Source organism: Glandiceps talaboti, chromosome 6, assembly GCF_964340395.1.
Source record: "Glandiceps talaboti chromosome 6, keGlaTala1.1, whole genome shotgun sequence".
Lineage (NCBI taxonomy): Eukaryota > Metazoa > Hemichordata > Enteropneusta > Spengelidae > Glandiceps > Glandiceps talaboti.
Genome location: NC_135554.1, coordinates 5,047,541 through 5,067,934, shown reverse-complemented (window position 1 = coordinate 5,067,934; position 20,394 = coordinate 5,047,541). Strand labels below are relative to the sequence as shown.

Below are 20,394 nucleotides of genomic sequence, written 5' to 3'. Positions count from 1 at the left end.
CAACAGGGTTCGGCACTGGAATAAAAAAGTCACTATCCCACAGGACTAGTAAAATTGATAACGTAGTAGTCCTGCAAAAGAATTGCTGGTCCTATCTTTAAGTGCTTTCGCTTGTTCACTTAGGCTCTTCATCTCTCTTAGTTTTTGCTCTACTTCTAATTCACTTTTCCAAACCCCATATTTATTTCAAACCGTGTGTTGTAATTGAACTGTCTATTTCTTTGTAGTTGTTTGTGCATCATCAACTCCTTACTGTAATTTTATTCTCTATTTTATGTTTTGGAGGTTCTTCTCTTTTTTGTTGCTTTCTGTGAGTAGTTTGTCTTAATTGGGGGGGGGGGAGTAATAAGATGTTATGTGGTCTTATTTCTAGCTTAAATACTACATAACATTTCTGGTACACATTGATCTAACTATTGCATTTTTAAAAGACAAAAAATTACCTTCCCATATAGCAAGTCTTTATAGTGTTCTCCTTAGTGCATATTAGAATGTATTTACAACATAAAAATAAATAAATTTGAAGGTTACCAGCAGTTACAGCAAAATGTTGTTACTAATTACATGAACAAGTCACTTCGTCTATTTTCGTGTCTATGTACTTCCGGGTTGACATAAACGTTAAACGTGATACAGTCGGCCCTATAATTACTAAGAAATGACAAAACCGTTCGCAAAATAAAGTTCAGTATTTTAATTTTTCAAACTGAATATCAATATCCACTACACATTCAGTAACTGGTTTCGCGTATTTAGAAATGTGCCCCAAAACATGAACACGGAACACGGAATCGTGTCAGTGTTACTAACTAAGAAGTTAGCAGTTTCATTGTAGGCTGTAAGTTGTACCGGTAAAAAAACGATCATCACATCATGTAGGAAGTACAAAAACATAGAACACATTGTTTTCTTGCTGAATAAACTCACTGAAATAACAACACGGTCAAATTGCGTCTTCGATTTTGACAGCCACCATTGTTATGATTGAGCTTCACTTAGTTCCGTTGAACGTGGCCGGGCGAACGTTGACATCCAATAGACCATTACCCGTCTCGCGGGAGACGCCATTGAGTGCATAGCAACCACATTCGGGTGGTCAAGCTGAAGTGTCAACCGCTTAGCAACACCATTGTTCTCGACGTCACGTACAGTGCAATACGTATGATCATGGAAGTATACTTCCATGGTATGATAGATCAAGGGAAGCAAACTTTTAAAGTATTGTTGTAAAAACGATGTGCGTATGTGAAATTCATAACTAGCCGTCAGACGTGACGGTGATTTTTGGCCGTCTGGGCGCAGATGAAGAGCGGTTGAGATTGACAGTTTCAACATGAACTTGAAAATATTACTAGAGTTGGATCCACTCGAGGATCGCAGGCCCTTTGGTTGAAAACTTGCATGTCAGGTCGCGAATATTGTATTCCTATTTTTAAACAACGTCTAAAATTTGATACAATGTCATAACTTTTCCATAGACTTTTTATACGTCGCGTAGCGTTGTCTAAAAACCAACACAACAACGTGTACGCGATCACTTTACTGTATAACCACAGGGAGAAGCGAGCATGTTTTAAAACTATTTCTTTTTTCTTTCCCTGGTTACTTTGCTCTCAGCTATATCTCAGACCACTAAAAGTCTGAGGCTGTATGTAATTCTCTCTTTTCTTTATTGACTAAGTAAAGACACCTTGTCCATTATTGGCGAGATATCACTTACATTAACAGTTTGCTTAATCTCTTATCTGCTGGGAGATTATCACACTGGACAAACATTCGATCATGCATATACTGGTAAGGAAGAGAAAGGGGATGTAACTCCGATGCACTGTGGCTTGAGGATCACCGTAAGTCGGCCGGACACTTAATATATTCATGTATGCACTTATAAACAGGAAATACTAGTAGATAAGATAAATTAGCTCCCGCAGGAGTGGCGGTTAATTCAAATTTTCAAAACCCCAACATGCAACGGTAGTATCTCTTTTCACTCACTGTAAACATGTCGTCGACCTCAGCACTGGCAGATGTTACCAACTTACAGAGCAAAATTGAAGTGAAAACCGACAACACACTACTAATATGGTAAGTACCCCTTTATAGCTAAACAACCTGTCACCACATAAGCTTACGTAGTGCTCAGGCTTTTAAAGTTCTCGTTAGGCATTTCTTTAAAGGCCAAACAATTATGAAGAAAATAGACTGCGTATCGGCTGTACCATAACTTATTATCGTTTCTGATGGTAAAACACCCGCAATGACTAATGTCGTGATCGTGAGATAAAAGATGTATGTTTAAACGAGAAGATCGAAAAACAACAATAAGGTTTAAAAGTCGTTTCACATTGTAATAATTTATATCAAAGGTTATGCAGACACTTTCATGAATGCCCAGGAAAAGCTGATGTGTATAATCAGTCCTCCGCTATTAGTTCAATAATACCAGAAGTTCTCGGCAAAGCCATACGGCGGATATTTCCATCAGTTAAAGACGGGAAAGTGACCCTTAATGGACAGAGATTGTATCCTTTACGAACTTGATTCCCGTTTTATCACAATCTTATTATGGTGTACATTACATCGCGAATACGGCTCGATTTATTAACCCGTTTTAAATCATTTTCGTTTGTTTTGTTTTCGAGTCGTTTTTATGGTGGCGTTGCGCTTCCGCGAAAAATACTAAAATAGACAACATTAAACGAAGGGAAGGTGGTGGTAATTAAAGAAATCGAGTGGTTTTTACGACGGCATATTTTAATGTTTTGATCAATGCCGACATGGTTGTGTACTATATGCAAGGAATCGCAGTCAAGCAATTTGACGTTCCTTGACCTTTGACACGCTCCGATGTAGTTGTTCGCTTGTTGTTTTCTCATGTGTAAACGGCCATTGTGTTGTTGTTTTCATTGAACATCACGATTTACCCTTAACTGAATTTACCAGCAACGCATACATCAATTTATGCAGAGGAAAACCAGACATTATTCATGAATACCCAAGCAGACTTGTGTGGTTTGATTTGCTTGCTTTCGAGCCCAAGCAAGGTTGGTTTCAACGCCGAAACATAGCTGCAGGTGAATCAACCTATATTGAGTGGCTTCTTTTCGAAGAGAACACTGTCAATCGTCCTACCGTCGTCCGGAAACTGCGCATTTACAAGGACTTTTCGTGGCAGTTATTCATATCGGCCGACTTACGGTGATCCTCAAGCCACAGTGCATCGGAGTTACATCCCTTTTCTCTTCCTTACCAGTATATGCATGATCGAATGTTTGTCCAGTGTGATAATCTCCCAGCAGATGAGAGATTAAGCAAACTGTTAATGTAAGTGATATCTCGCCAATTATAAGATAAGGGATGTTTTAATTAAGATAAGAGGCCAATAATGGACAAGGTGTCTTTACTTATTAGTCAATAAAGAAAAGAGAGAATTACATACAGCCTCAGACTTTTAGTGGTCTGAGATATAGCTGAGAGCAAAGTAACCAGGGAAAGAAAAAAGAAATAGTTTTAAAACATGCTCGCTTCTCCCTGTGGTATAAGGTGCTGTTAATAGTTGGCAATGATGTAATTCTTAGTCCGTAATTCGTCAGCTAAATTCGTCAGGGTCCGCTAAAAACTTTGAAATCGGTTGAGAATTTTTTTCGCTGTCTTTGATTTTATCATATACATTTATAAATGAGCTATATATATGCATTTAAAATTAAAATTTAGAGATACTATGTCGTTTTATTTTACGAATTTTGACTATGAGTTCTACAACATGTTCATCGAACTCAAGTATAAACATGGCTGACACGTACACGTGTTTCACGCATCGCCGGTGATTCCCAATTCTAGTTCCTGACGATCGTATTCCGATTTTACTCTAAGTTATCTTCATACAGTACTAGTCTAGTTCATGACGACCGTATTCCGATTTTACTCTACGTTATTAAGGTAGGGTAAAATTGGAATACGGTCGTTGGGAACTAGACTGGTAGATATTGTATGAAGATAACATGTGGTAAAATCGGAATACGATTGTCAGGAACTGACTATGATTTCCCGATCTGTGACGATAATTAAGAACTTTTCAATTCTGAACTCTAGGACCGAAACGGGACATTGGCACTCTAAAAATGTGTAAGACTTTTAGCTTTCGTCCGTATTTGTCAACAACGTAAATGTCAACGGTTCATAAGGGCTTACGGCTGGTGGATGTGTAGTAGTACTACGCCACACTTCATGTGCATTGCATTCTAATATACTTATATTGAATATTGGTGACGGGAAATGTTTCCACCATGTACATGTGTACTAATAATCAAAACTACTCGATTTTGCTTGTCATTAATTACCATTTCTCAAGATTGAAATATTATAGCCATCTAGTATGCTGCATAAGTTTGGCACTGACAACGTATTCCCAGAAATGACAGTCAGTTCGGAAATATAATGACAGTGTGACACTGGCGTATTTTTCTTTTAACTTGATGTTGACACGCTATATTTTCGCAACATGCTCTTTAGTTCGTGTACTTTCAATTTTTCAATGTCTTCCATGATGACTTAGGATTGTAGATGGTCACAAACGGTAGTATTTATTTCAGACTAATGCATTGACTTTCATATGAACAACATGGCCACTCCGGAAACCTTGACCTCCGTAGCAACCGTTGCTAGGTTATTTGCATATCTCGCGAGATCTGCCGCGAGACGGAAAATACTTTATTTGTACAGCGTTTTTACAAAGGGAGCTCGTCAATAACCTACCGAATAATTAACTCAGAAACGTAGTTTAAATACTAACTGATCTAAAAATTACTGTTCAGAAAGACTACGCATCCGTACATAAATAAGAATTCATGCGACAAAGATTTCAACTTTACTATTTACTTGTTATTACAGTGTGTAGAGGCCAGCCTTACCCTTATTATACACATATCATCGTACAACTAATTTTATTGGCTATAATATTAGCTACATTTGAAAGGTCTCACTTGATTGGCTCATCCTTCGCTATTCCCGTTTTCAAGAGACACCCCGCCAGAATAAAGTGCCACGTAGTACAGCAATGGCGCGAGATCGCCTGTTGGGCGACTTTCCCACCGGGTGTGCTTTTCGAAAACTACACAACACATGCTTTTATGACACGGAATCATAGAAAATCTACCCCGTTTCCAAACTAATCGTAATTTTATCGCGAATAGACAACCGGAGTTGGTCAAAATAGCAAATTAAAAATCAAATGAATTTTACTATGACCGTGAATTCATCATATAGCCGGTGGTTTGAATTCTGAGCTCCCTAATATACCTATCGAAAAGTCACTATCTCGTCGGACTACCTGCAATGGGCATTTTGGTAACCTTTACTGGTCCTTACAGAAAGTTACTAGACTCGCGGGATAGCAGCGTGTATGTCGAACCCTTGCCATACGTTACAGCATAGACCCTCCTGGTTACAGTGGTAACACGTAACACTCGTTCATGTTCGATTACCTTTCATAAAGAAAACACCACGAAATGGTTGAAGTGATCTTTTTTTAATTTCTTTTCATCACAACAACAAAATCTGCGCGATCAAAAGTGTTGTAAACTAAACCAGAAAGAATTATCGGGCTGGCTAAACTTCCCGATGAACTGGAGTAATTATATATAAGGTCCAAGTCCAAGTAAGCCCCGATAGTACGTGAGAAAATCGTCTCAAATTTAAACTAGCGATACAACTTTCAAAATATAACTTGACATGTTAGAGTTATACAATTCAAGACGGGTTTTCACTCGAAAACAACAATTCTGTGAATAATGACACTGAACGCAGCGATTTCTCGGACGGTTACCACTGCACTGTAACGTATGGCTGACAACGACTTGCTTCTGGGTTAGTCCCTCATGCATCCGGGTACTTGGGATTGTTGTGCATTACCACATCGGCAATTTTGATGCTGTAATTTTGCCACCAATATTGATCGTACAAAAACAAAAGTCCATAAATGAACCACAAAGTACTTTCCCTTTCAAAATGTGGTAATTTTAGAAAGAGTGTTATCGTTTTTATTGACGACTGACTCTGTCAAAAATCGTTCGAAACACTTCAGTTCAGGCATGGAAGACTTCTCACAATGATAATGAGGTGCATATACTGGAATGAACCATTCTGTAGGAGGTGGAGAATTGGATTTGAAGTTTAAAACCCTTTTTCGAACAAATATTTGTCATTTGGGCGCACAATGCGTAGAATTAAGACTATAGCACATATTACATTGCTTGTTTGACGTCAATAGTGTCTTTTGAAAACTTGCACTTTACCTAAAGTCTCGCGGACTGATTTCCAATATGGCGTCGGTCATAATGCTCATTAACATATTCATTTTTTTTTCAAATTTCAAAAAAAAAATCATAAAAAATAGAAGAGAAGACGTGCTGACTTGAAATTAACAAATCTAAGTAAGCTATCCCCTGTGCATCAACACACCAGATATCAAAGCAATCTGACTTGAAGTTTATGAGGAGTTGATGAAAATGTCATTTTTGGAGAAAAAAAATCATAAAAAATTGAAAATGGCACAGATCAACTTGGCATGAACAAATCTGAATAGCCTCCCCCCAGGGAACATGCACACCAAATATCGAAGAATTCCGACTGTCACTTTCGGAGAAGATAGTGAAAATATAAAAGTTTGACGGACACCTATGATTCACTCTACTCTCTATACCTCAATACCCACCTATACCTAAAGCTACGCTTGCAGCTTTCGCTGACAGCGGAGCTAAAAACACAATTGCTTATATTTCCACACGAAAAATTGGGGTGAACTGTGTACTAGGTGTCGACGCCCGAGAGACTGAACTCTATTCAGCTTGTACATATAAAGGTGCATCTAATTAGCATATAAGCCATCGCAGATGTAACTATCGTTTCCGAATGGACGACAACGACAAGAAAACATTTCTGTTCTAATTCGCCGAACAGAAATTTCAATTCTGGTCTAAGACCAATATAAAGAAACCGTACAATGAATATACACTTTGGGATGGCGCGTCTACCCGACATATCCCCGAGAAGTACAAAGAGCGGGATACAAGACTTGCATATATAAGCAATTTCCTCATAGACTTAATTGACGAGAGACGTTCAATCGAGCTTCAAGACTGTCTTGGACATAGCAATCTTTGGCTTTTTCACTTCGCCATTTTCCATGGCGTTTGAACATTCTATCATCAACTCCCCATGGTGCTGCTGTTGATGCACCCCCTGCTCTAAGACTATGCAATGAAAAAGAATTTGGATCTGGTACAATAGGTTTTAATCTTTCTAAGAGTATCTCCCGTGCTCTAGTGTAAGATAATTTCCCTGGTCGTAACTTGAAACCCTGTGTTATCTTGGCAATAGGTCTAAAAATAAGGTCGCCTGAATTCTCCTGAATGTTTGCTAAACTAAGATAACGTGACAATATTTCTACTGGATATGCAGCGTTACTAGACTAGGCAATTACTACTGATTCTCCATCTCTGTACACGTCAGTTTTTGATTGCCTTGCGAGAATTGAAATATGGTTTTCGTGAAAGTCAATGTCTGATCTACGTATATTACATAATTCGTCGTACCTAAAGAAACCAGCAAATGATAGGAGACACATTGACAAGAACCGAATGTCCGAGAGATCGGCCTTTGAGCTGCCATACCGTAATACTAGTGAAAGCAATAACTGTGGTGTGAATGGGTCCTTCTTGGTGGTTGGAGCGGACAGGTTTCGTTGTGCTGCTTCCAATGCGAGTTTGACTGTAGTGTGTACTGTTTTCTGACAGGATTGAGAACTGGCTGTCGTATCCGCCCTGCATTGCTCAAACCAAGAACTCTGTTCTGCTTATACATATAAAGGTGAATCTAACTAGCATATAAGCCATCACAGATGTAACTATCGTTTCCGAATGGACGACAACGACAAGAAAAAAATTCTGTTGTCATTCGCTTCGCTCAAATGAACAGAAATTTCAATTTGTTCTGTTTCCTATCCAGCCACCATGGAGAGTAGCGATAGCGATGATGCCATCCTTTTTACTCAGAATACTTTTACAGATATTACTAATGATAGCGAAGCTGAAATTGAATTTGATGCTGACAACTTTTTAGAAAATTTCCCCTTTGAAGTAATAAATGAGGTTAGTGAGGAAAAACGACTAGGTGTCGTCAAATCCGATATAGAGATAGAGAATCTAAAAAAGAGCAACATTCCAGCAAATACCTGGAAAAATTATGTGGACCAACGCATTTGAATCTTGGAGAACATTGAGAAATGAATACACTAGTAAGAACGGAGGTTCTAGCCTAAGTATCATAGAACCAACTTTATTGGAAATGACAGACGATGAATTAAATTATTCTTTAGCTCGGTTTGTGCACGACGTGTTGAAAATTGATGGTAGCGACTACCCAGCGAACACGGTATTTGAAATGGTATGCAGTCTCATAATTGCATGAAAAAGGACGTTTACTTCACTTTCTCCACGATGACATATTCAGAGAGCTTTAGGGCAGCCTAGACGTCATTATGAAGGAAAGAAATGGAAAAGGACTAGGTTTAGCCAGGAAACAAGCTCAGGTTATAACTTTTGAAGAGGATATTCTTTGGAAGAAAATCGTATAGGAATGCAAAATGCAAAATGGTCCGACACACCATTACTTATTCGGGCTCAACTTGGCTTTGAGAGGTGGGAAAATTCTCAAGTATCGCTGAAAGTATGTAGTAGTAGTGGTCGTCATTATTTGGAGTATACTGAAGATGTCAGCCAATGTTACCAGGGTGGTCTGAAAAACCTTTTCATAAAATGAAAGACGACAAGAACTTATGAAAATGTAGAAAAGAAAAGTCGCTGAATTGTAACCTACTATGAATTGTACAATCCTAAATGGTAGGAGAACGTAAATTCTATATCGTATGAGATTTAAACAAACCTCATCAGGGGTAGGTAACAAATATTAGTCTAGCGCACGATCTATAGTAACAAGTACAAAATTAATATAAAAGTTGCGGGAAAATTCTACATAGTACCTGGTACAAGTCGTTTAGTTACAAGCAAAGTCTATATTGCGACGAACACAAGGTCCTGATTTTCCCACCGTCCATTGCGTATTCAACATGGCGGCAAGTAAGATCGACAATTCTGATGGTAAGAATCAGTTGATTTCTACTACTAAAAATCGAAAATACGTATTCCTATAGCGTGCGTTCTGGGAAGAATTGGTTGGAGGAACAATAGGGAAAATTTCATTGATCGATTCCACCGATTGTGGGAGGAGTTAGCGAAAAACTTTTTCTACCACTGATCTTCTATCAGAGTACTGTGGGGTTTGTTAACTGGCTGGCTGTAAATATTGTATGCTTTACTTTTTACATAGAATTTGCAGGCAACATATGGGTTTGTTATTCTGTCTACATAAAATATAGTACTACTGTCAATATTGTATATGCATTCGTATAGGGACGTGTGTTTTAGAATAGGACATCCGTCGGTAGAAAAAGTTTTTCGCTAACTCCTCCCACAATCGGTGGAATCAATCAATGAAATTTTCCCTGTTGTTCCTCCAACCAATTCTTCCCAGAACGCACGCTATAGGAATACGTATTTTCGATTTTTAGTAGTAGAAATCGACTTATTCTTACCATCAGGATTGTCGATGTTACTTGCAGCCATGTTGAATACGCAATGGACGGTGGGAAAATCAGGACTTTGTGTTCGTCGCAATATAGACTTTGCTTGTAACTAAACGACTTGTACCAGGTACTATGTAGAATTTTCCCGCAACTTTTATATTTGTACTTGTTACTATATCGATCGTGCTCTAGACTAATATTTGTTACCTACCCCTGCTCATCGTCAGAGACATTACAAAATTGTACTTTCTGGGAACGCATGAGTGGGGTGTTCGTTTTTGACGATACAAATCACATTCATACGAATGGTTACTCTATCTTCACAAACAGTCAAATGTTATTACTCATCGGTAGCAATGCAGTACAAAAACTGCCTGATTTTTCGACTAATTTCGCACCATAAGCGGGTTTTTAGCACAACTGAACAGAGGTTCAGTAGTGCTATAGGCATCGCCCGGCGTCTGTGTGTGTGTGTGTGTGTGTGTGTGCATTTCCCAGTCATTATTTTTCTGAGATATTTTGTAACTTTCATAACAGTAATTTTTTTTATAAAATGGTGACTATGGTATAAAAGTACAATATTTTACCAACTTTCTGTGTAAAATGTGTTTTATAGTGAGACATAATATGAAACCACTAACCACTTTATTACATCGCTACCAAAATAAAAACTAAAAAAACAGCGGAGCTATTCTGACCGATAGGTCGCTTGTTTTAAGTCCAGATGAAACAGGTGGACTAAGTCCGACTATAATATAGTCCGGACCAGATTTGTATGTGTGAATGCATTTAGATTGGACAAGGTCCTAAACGTTAGTACATATTCATGAGATCGACACCTAGACAATGAACAATGTGTACATTTCTTTCAGTCTTTTGTGGTTAATTTATGCACGTAAACTAGGTGTCTTCATGTAAAATTTTTCCCTAGTAAAGGTTTAAAAACTCATCTTGTTTTTGTAAAGACTACTGTGATAATATTTCGCCAGCCCCTGCTTTACTGTCATGAAAGCTATTCAAATACAAAGAAACCAAAGTTGCAAAACAAAAATCATGAAAATGGTGCTGTTATGTGGCGAGTTGTGTCTGTGGTCTGATCTAGTACTGTACTAGAAACAGTATAAACACACTCACATTTTGCTTTGGCGGGAGGGATTTGTAGAACATTAGTGCATGAGTTTATTGAATATAGTTCACAAACCATCAACATATCAGTGCACTGCTTTCGATTAGCTGTCTTAGGTGTATATTCACCAGTCAATTGATTTTCTTTCGTCATTGCCTCGCCCCAATAACAATTGCTAACGGAAATTGACCATTAATAACTCGCGTCATGAACGAACAAAACAAGTTGGTTCACATTCCTGTCACCAGTACAGCAGTACCCATTCTACTGAGTTACGTATAAATATAAATCACTCATTCTCTCTACAATTTAGAACATTGCACTTGTAGGATACACAAATCTCATTAGAAAACCAGTCCGGTAAAAAAATGATGTTTGCGACCCCACCAATTAGATGTTTGAATTGGCCAAATTCATATATACTCAGGCAATGTCACAACCTTATGATAATATGCATATCAGTCATTTCCCTATTTATGGCCAAACAAATCTCTTCTTATGTCAACAGTGCTCAAACTTAAGATACATAACCTCAAATTCACCCGGGACTACTTTACATCTTAAGCCTTCAAACATCGTTGTAAAATGAGTTCTAATCCGTTGTCCAAAAAAAAACTTGCATTGGAAAAAGTTCACAGGGATTTATTTGACCCATACTTTAACTCTAGCAATATATTATTATTAAATTTTATTTACTAGCAGTTGAGTATAACTTTTACAAATTAGTTTGGTTTCTATGAAGGAACACTACATCCTGTGTGCCTCATGTCTATAATTAATGTTTGCATACATCGTCACTGTCTAGTAACTACCCCTTGCTGTCTATGAATCTGTGAGTTTCAGGGACAATGAGTGCTCCATACAATAGATAATCACACAATATGTGTAAGGGGTTTATGTATGAATTCAATTGTTTCTCTGCCACTGAAGAGCTAAACATGTTTTTTTTTTATTTTCTTTATGCAATCAGTAACATACATATACATGACAAATATGAGCTTCATTACACAACAATTTATTGAATATCACTTTTAAAATGCCAACAATTTCTGAAAATACAACAAGTACAATAAATGAATGATAAACACAGAAAATAGAATAGTAAAATTCACCAATGGTAAGTTGCGCCTCGTCTCTTATGGGGTCAACAATTTCCATTGTGACTTCTTCCCCATTGTAAAGAAAAGTATCATCATCTGTCAGCTATGATGACCTACAGCATGATATACCAAGTCTACCACCTGTAAAGATGAACATAATCAGTGTGTTTAAAGGCCGGTAAACCGGTAAATGGTCCTGAGGTTCCCCGATCAATTTATCGGATTTTCCCAAGTGTACGTGTGTGCCCATGATCGATCAACGTGAAACCGTATAGAAAACACGCCACAGAGCATGGGCCGTTTTTTTTTAAGAAGACAAAACTGCTTCGTCTCATGTCACTATGTGGATGGTAATGAACCCAATCAAACGAGAATGAAATGAAGTGAGTACATAGTTTTCAAGGAGCTCGGGGATAATCATTATCCGACCAAAGTTTCTGCTGGGACGAGTCCGTGGGGCTCGCTACTTTGCTAAGATATGAAAGGTCATACACTCGGGTCATAGATTGTACGACACACAGTACTACTACAAGGGGTGGCTAAAAGGGGAACTTAGCGTTTGATACTGACGTTGACATCGGAAATCCGACTTCCGTATTTTTTCTTAAAAGAAGCAAAGTATAGACTGTCTTGTAGTGATTTTGAAAACCATAGACCTTGGAGTACATGTACAAGTAAAAACACAGTCATTTCCAATACTTTGTCATGTCCCACCCACCATTGAACAGTGGACGCGTCCATATTTACACCATGTGTTGACATTGTGTCATGTGTAGTCTTTCTCAGGGTCTTTCTGGACTGTATTTCAAAATCCCACAATTTCGCTTCCGTAACAGCGGTAATATCAATTTTCCACAACGAAAAAGTTATCCACGAAACCTAATCTTAATTGTAAGAAAATAAATGTCTAGTGACACTTACCGATCTCTTGCACTGTCTCCGTTGGTTAATTTTCTTCAATAAAATTCCATGCACACTCAGGTCAACTCGGGCGAAGTACACTAATGGTCAAATGTTCATATTAATGCGCGCATGGTTAACACATACGTCGCGATGTCTCTGCGATCTAACGTTTACTACAATATAATACTTCAAATAAGTATCAGTCTAACTACAGTGGTATGGTACGATAAACTTTTCAACACAGATGGACTTGAGTATGAATAAAAGGACAAGTCCAAGTCTGGTTAAAACTTCTGCTTTCCGTTATTTGAATCCCGATGTTTGTCAGGAGTTGGTGTGGATGTTTACTTGTAAACCAAACGTCAATACAACAATCTATAAGCTGAGATTACATCGTGTACATTGCCTGAGTATATATGAATTTGGCCAATTCAAACATCTAATTGGTGGTGTCGCAAACATCATTTTTTTACCGGACTGGTTTTCTAATGAAGTGTCTTCAAACATCCATAAAGCCATGCGGACTTTGCTCTGTGTTAGAAACATCCAAGTTTTACGTTACTTCCCGTGTGCTAAATTTAGCTGATGATGTCATGTCAAAAGCCCCGTGGTCTAAAAACCTGAATCTCCGTAAATAAATTTTAATATACAATTATTTATCCGTGACGTTTAGAATTTTGATTGGTTAAGGTAGACGGGGAAGAACCGCTGGCCGACCGCTGCCGATTGCAGGCCCTTAGATCTGTAACAATTACTAACATACATTGTTGACTTCACACGCCACTCATATGGAAATTTGCCGTTTAATTTTCATGAAACTTCGAATACAGACTTAAAAATACTTAGTGAATCGATGTATGAAAAAATAATTGCTTGGTAGAAGCGATTTTCTTTACAAAAACGTCAAATTTGGTCAAGATTTGGGAAAAAATCGGCGAAAATTTCGGCGAGCGTTTCCTGTAAATGTATTTGCCGTACACGCTGAACTATGACCTAGACACATTCAAAACAACATACTCTATCGATGTTTTATAGAAAATAGGTGAATTTCCAATTAATTCTTCGTAAAAACTATGAAAATGGTGCATTTTTGAGTCCAAACGATGTCATTTTCAAGTCCCAGGCGAAATCACGTAAATCTGTAAGGTGTGATCCGATTGAAAAGCGAGTGCCAAACATCGATAGGTCAGAGTCTGAAGAATTACCATAGAACTACGTTATCATCCGGGTACTTCCCGCTAACACGCAAAGTTGGGTCAAAGGATTAGTCCGAACGTGAAAAAATCTTGCCGAACGAAGCCGAAGATGACGTTTTTAATAAATATTCATGAGATGTTACGGGTGGCGCCATGATAATGGAGTGGAATGCGGAAGTAGTTACAACGACCCAGTGTGACCCCACATATGCGGCCCCACTATTGTCCATGTACCAGTATGTCAAACATGTAAAAATCCATCTTTTTGTGAAATTTGTAAACTTTCCGGTCCGTATTAAGGAATCTATGACCGAAAAACCAGGTCAAAATTTCAGGGCCTCAAGTATGCGTCCCGAATTCGTCGGAAAATCAGTACTCCTAAATGTAATTGTTAAATTTATTTTGCTTGCACGAAAGAAGATATGTCTGGTACGCTGAGAAATAGATATACATGTAGCTGTGTGAAGCCCGCCCTCACACTACAAAAATGTACTATGTTTAGATTGTAGCCGCCATTTCTGTTTACAGTTGTATAAGCTGTACGGACACTGTTCCAGTGAAACCAGCAGGTTTCCTGTCTGTTTGCTGAATTACTGTTCAGTAGTTTTCAGTGGAGTCTTGCCAAAGAAGTAAGAAATCTTTATTGTTCTTTTGAAGCCATTTCATACACTGTAACTTGCTATTTCGAACAGATTGCTAACTACCCAGCAAACCATGTGACTTGATACTTTAGTGAGATACGCCCCTTATACATGTGATGTTGTTCATCGTACAGTATGTGAATATGAACAATCGCCGTTAAGTACTGTTAGAAACTGTGCCAAATTAGTGAACTTAGACAGCATACTATAGGATATTAATCATGAGAACTCTAAATATGGATCAGTTTACCGTTTGTAATGAAGACATTATCAGTATTTGAATACAACGCGGAACTCTGCTATAAATAGAACTTGAAATCAAACACAAGTGTGCCTGTTACTTTGCAAGCCTGTAATTCCGTGACTACGTTAACGTTGTATTTATGTACCTTGAAAGATATTCTATAGCCATATATATTTATTATTTAGTTATGGACACGTATGGATGGCCATACTAGTTTATGTTTATGTTATGCAAATGTTCATGTTCCTATGAACAGAAACTTACTGCCTGTATATTATACTTATTACTATTTACAGATCGAATAAAAACCTTTTATACGGTTTTCAAGACTCCTCTGCCTGTCAATTTATTCACATTCCTTGAGGGTCACATTCATTCGATTTCTGTAAGCTGTTGACCTGGATCCTAGGGAGTGTGGATACACATGCATTTCATGATGTCAGAAACAGAGGAAAACAGGAAAGAAGCAAAGATGAAAAGAAGGAGTGCAAAAGCATCACTAACTCGTAATGGTAATGGCCTTACAGCTCTGATTGATAGTAAACGTCCAAAAGATGAAGTCCATCAGTCACTGCAAAAGTATATACAAGTTTATGATGATCTGGTTCTGAAACACGAAGAATACACCCAGTACATTGATGATGATGGTGAATTTGATCAGGAAGAAGGCTGGATTGGAGACTGTCAACAAAACTTCATTTGTCTCAAAAGTACAGCCATAGATTACCTGAGAGCGGGTGAAGTAACAAAAAGAGATGACAGTTCAGACAATGTTAATCCTGAGGCTGTAGGCAATAAGGAGAATGACACTATAGATGAAGCAAGAGAAAACAGTACTGTTGATGTGTCAAACCCTGTAGCCAGTAACACTGTACAAGGTGATGTTGTAAGCCCAGCTATACAACATGCTAAACCTGAGCGTCAGCCAGCTGATTCCCACCAGTCATGCAGCTTTAAGATGGAGAAGCCGAAACTTCCAAAGTTTTCAGGTGATGTCAGAGAGTATTTCACATTCAGAGCTGATTTCAAACACATGGTTGATAAAAGATGCAGTAAACGTGATGCAGCAGCTCTCCTACGCACCTGCCTGCAAGGTAAACCACTTGACCTGATCGGAGGTTTAGGCACAGATTATGATGCTGCCTGGGGATACCTGGACTCAATTTATGGTGATCCGAGATTTGTAGCAGATATTATTATGCAAGATATAGTGAAGTTCAAGCCGTTAAAGGACGAAGAAGATGGCCGCTTCTGCGAGTTAGTACACCTGGTAAGGCGTAGCTATAATATACTGAAAGAAGTAGGTAGACCACATGATATGGACAATAACCATGTATTGGCCATGATAGAGAAGAAGATGAGTGCTGATGACCGGAAAGTTTGGTTTCGTCTACTAGAAACAAAGAACCAGCGAGCAACAATGGAAGCTCTAATGGACTGGATGACACAAGAAATGAAATCCCGTATGAGAGCAACTGCACCATTACGTAATCCAGTTCAAAGTACACGTACGTCAGCAGTTAACTATGTATCAGAGGGTACCAGTAGCAGTGGCCCGCTGCGTTATAAGTGTTGGATATGTCAGTCATCAGATCACTGGGTAGATCAGTGCCGTAAGTTGATTGCAATGCCTCCGGATAAACGTTTGAAGACAATAAAGGATGGTAAGGCATGCTTCAGTTGTCTAAAGAAAGCTGGCAAAAACCATGCAGCAAAAACATGTTCAAGAAGACGTCACTGTCAGGAAATGACCAATGGTATGCCATGTAACATGTTCCATCATCCACTTCTACATACTGGTGCACAGCCTGTTCCTGCAGTCATGTCAGATAATAATTCTGTTGGTGTAGCAACCATATACGGCAAGGAGACATTACTGCCAGTTGTTTCAGTAAGCATTGTTGGTAACAATAGTAGAAAGCAACCAGCCAATGTACTCCTAGATTCGGGTGCACAGATCAGCCTGATAAAGACATCTCTTGCAGAGAGTCTGCAGCTTAGAGGTAAAAACATCAGTACTACTATTACAAAGGTAGGAGGTGAAGAAGAAGAACTCTGCACAAAGATATATGTTGTTCCTGTCCACCCTGTCAACAAGAAGCAGATCTTCAATGTCAAAGCAATAGGCATCCCTTCCATTAGTAATGACATATCTGAAGTGAATGTTACTGAAATGTCAAAGCAGCTGAACATTAAACCGTATGATATTCACCGAGGAAGTGGTTCAGTAGACATGTTAATTGGAATTGATCATGCTAAAATGCATGCTGGAGAAACAGTAGAAGCAGGTAACCTGGTAGCCCGTCGTTCACCACTGGGTTGGGTGATATTTGGAGCGTCCACTGGAGAGCAGCCCCAAAACTGTCAAGTACTGCATATCAAGTTGGCAGCACCTGTTGACTTGACTGATTTCTGGACTACTGAGACAATGGGAGTTACTGTTAAGTCATGTAGCTGTAAACCTGATAACCTGAATCCTGCAGAAGCAGATGAAGCCAGAATTATAGATGAAACCTGTACTAAAGTTGGAAGCCAGTGGCTTATACCGTACCCTTGGCGAAAGGATCCAAGTCTACTACCAGATAACAGAATCCAAGCTGAGAAGAAACTGTACTCAACTGAAAGACGTTTGATGAGACATCCTGATCATGCCGAAGCCTACAGTAGTCAGATTAAAGAAATGGTAGACATGCAGTTCGCCAGAAAATTATCCGATGAAGAATCAGAGTCATACACAGGTCCTGTACATTACATTGCACATCATGGAGTCCTGAGACCAGAGAAGAAAAGTACACCCCTCCGTATTGTCTTCAACTCATCAGCTGTGTTCCAGGGACACTGTTTAAATGACTACTGGATTAAAGGTCCAGACCTACTGAATAATCTATTTGGAGTAATGTTGAGATTCCGTGAAAATGAAACCGCAGTTATTGGTGACATCTCAAAGATGTATCACAGAATTCTGATACCAGAAAGAGATCAACATGTACACAGATTTCTATGGAGAGATCTCAATGTCAGTAAGAAACCAGAAGTTTATGTTAAAACAGTTCTCACGTTTGGAGATAAACCTGCACCAGCCATGGCTCAGACAGCACTAAAACGTACAGCAGAGGAAGGAGAGAAGCTGTATCCTGAAGCTGCACGCATACTGAAAGAAAATACGTACATGGATGATATTTGTGATTCTGTTCATACTGTGAAGGAAGCCCAGAAACTGACAAAGCAGATAGACACAGTCCTTGCTGAAGGTGGATTCAAAGTCAAAGGTTGGATGTCAAACCAGCCACTAAATGAAGAGACAGCTGACTTAGACAAAACAGAGCTGAAACTTCTCCCAAACGTAACAGAAGAGAAAGTATTAGGACAAGTATGGGAGCCTGAAGGAGATACTCTCAGATTCAAAGTCAGTATAAACTTAGACAAATATGAAAAGAGAGAAGAATCTGATGAGCCGAAGCTGACCAAGAGAAGAATTCTTAGTCAAGTTGCACGTATTTTTGATCCTATTGGCTTTGCGACCGCATTTCTGATTCGCGCAAAGATAGGTATGCAGCATTTATGGGAACAAGGTTTAGACTGGGACCAGGAATTATCACAGCCATTGCAGTATCAGTGGATGAAGCTATTCCAAGAAATGAGTGAACAAAACAATGTAAGTTTCAGCAGATGTCTTACGCCACCTGATGCAGCCGGAGATCCGATACTCTGTATATTTTCTGATGCATCTGAACAAGCCTTTGGAGCCTGTGCATATTTCAGATGGCAACTAGTTGATGGTACATATGATGTTAGATTCATAGCAGCTAAATCACGTGTAGCACCGCTGAAGAAACTGACAATACCGAGACTTGAACTACAAGCAGCAGTCATAACAAGTCGAATGTATAAGACAATTACCGAACAAACCAGATTCCAGATAAGTAAGCCGATATTCCTTACAGATAGCAGAATAGTATTAGCATGGATTCAGAGCCCAGCCAGAAGATTCAAACCATTTGTATCTAACAGAGTTGGAGAAATTCAGAGTGCTACAGATCCGTCACAGTGGAGACACATACCAGGAGAATTCAATGTAGCAGATGATGTGTCCCGTGGTATACCTGTTAAACAGTTAACTAAACGATGGCAACGTGGCCCAGAGTTCCTGTATTTACCTGAGTCTGAATGGCCACAGGATACATCCTGTCCTGATCACACGGGGACAGATAAAGAAGAATGTAAACCAAAGCAGATCTTTGTCACGCAAGAGAAACCTGACATTATTGACTGTAGAAGATTTTCATCATGGATGAGACTGATCAGAGTAACTGCATATGTCCTGAGATTTATCCAAAATGTACGTGCCAAGCAGCAAAACAAAGTGATGAAATATGGTCCTCTGTCACCACAAGAATGTAAGGACGCAGAGACATACTGGATAGTCAGAGCACAGAGAAGTCTACATGAACGCCGCGCAAATGGAGAACAAGTCCTGACAGCCTTCGAGTTGTACACTGTACTGCTTGAAGTAGCAAATCTTGTTAACCAGAGACCAATAGGAAGAATTCCAAATGATCCTGATGACGGAGCGTACTTATGCCCAAATGATGTTCTACTAGGTCGAGCATCGTCAGCTATACCGCAAGGGCCATTTCGAGAGACTAAGAACCCAAGACACCGTGTTGAATTTGTACAGAAGATCATCGATTCATTTTGGAAACGATGGAGCAGAGATGTATTACCGCATTTGGTACCACGTAAGAAATGGAAAGCAGAAAGACGCAATGTACGAGTTAATGACATTGTCACAGTAGCTGACTCTAATGCAATCCGAGGTAAATGGTATATCGGTCGTATTCTGGAAGTTTACCCCGGACTGGATGGTAATGTACGTAATATTAAGGTAAAGACTGCCACCGGAATCTACAAGAGACCAGTTACAAAGATAGCAGTTATTTACCCAGCGGAAGGTTATGAGGATGAGCCCAACGCCTCATCGGGGGGGAGCGAAATGGTACGCTGAGAAATAGATATACATGTAGCTGTGTGAAGCCCGCCCTCACACTACAAAAATGTACTATGTTTAGATTGTAGCCGCCATTTCTGTTTACAGTTGTATAAGCTGTACGGACACTGTTCCAGTGAAACCAGCAGGTTTCCTGTCTGTTTGCTGAATTACTGTTCAGTAGTTTTCAGTGGAGTCTTGCCAAAGAAGTAAGAAATCTTTATTGTTCTTTTGAAGCCATTTCATACACTGTAACTTGCTATTTCGAACAGATTGCTAACTACCCAGCAAACCATGTGACTTGATACTTTAGTGAGATACGCCCCTTATACATGTGATGTTGTTCATCGTACAGTATGTGAATATGAACAATCGCCGTTAAGTACTGTTAGAAACTGTGCCAAATTAGTGAACTTAGACAGCATACTATAGGATATTAATCATGAGAACTCTAAATATGGATCAGTTTACCGTTTGTAATGAAGACATTATCAGTATTTGAATACAACGCGGAACTCTGCTATAAATAGAACTTGAAATCAAACACAAGTGTGCCT

The 20,394-nt window shown here is 38.9% G+C and overlaps 1 protein-coding gene across 1 annotated transcript; it reads left to right on the top strand.

Annotated features, from left to right (window-relative positions):
- The first annotated feature begins 14,500 nt into the window (after positions 1–14,500).
- On the top strand, positions 14,501–19,855 carry LOC144436486 (uncharacterized). Its single transcript, XM_078125287.1, has 2 exons — positions 14,501–14,594; positions 15,147–19,855. The coding sequence occupies exon 2, from the start codon at positions 15,275–15,277 to the stop codon at positions 19,853–19,855; it is 4,581 nt and encodes a 1,526-aa protein (XP_077981413.1). The 5' UTR covers positions 14,501–14,594; positions 15,147–15,274.
- Positions 19,856–20,394: the final 539 nt, after the last annotated feature.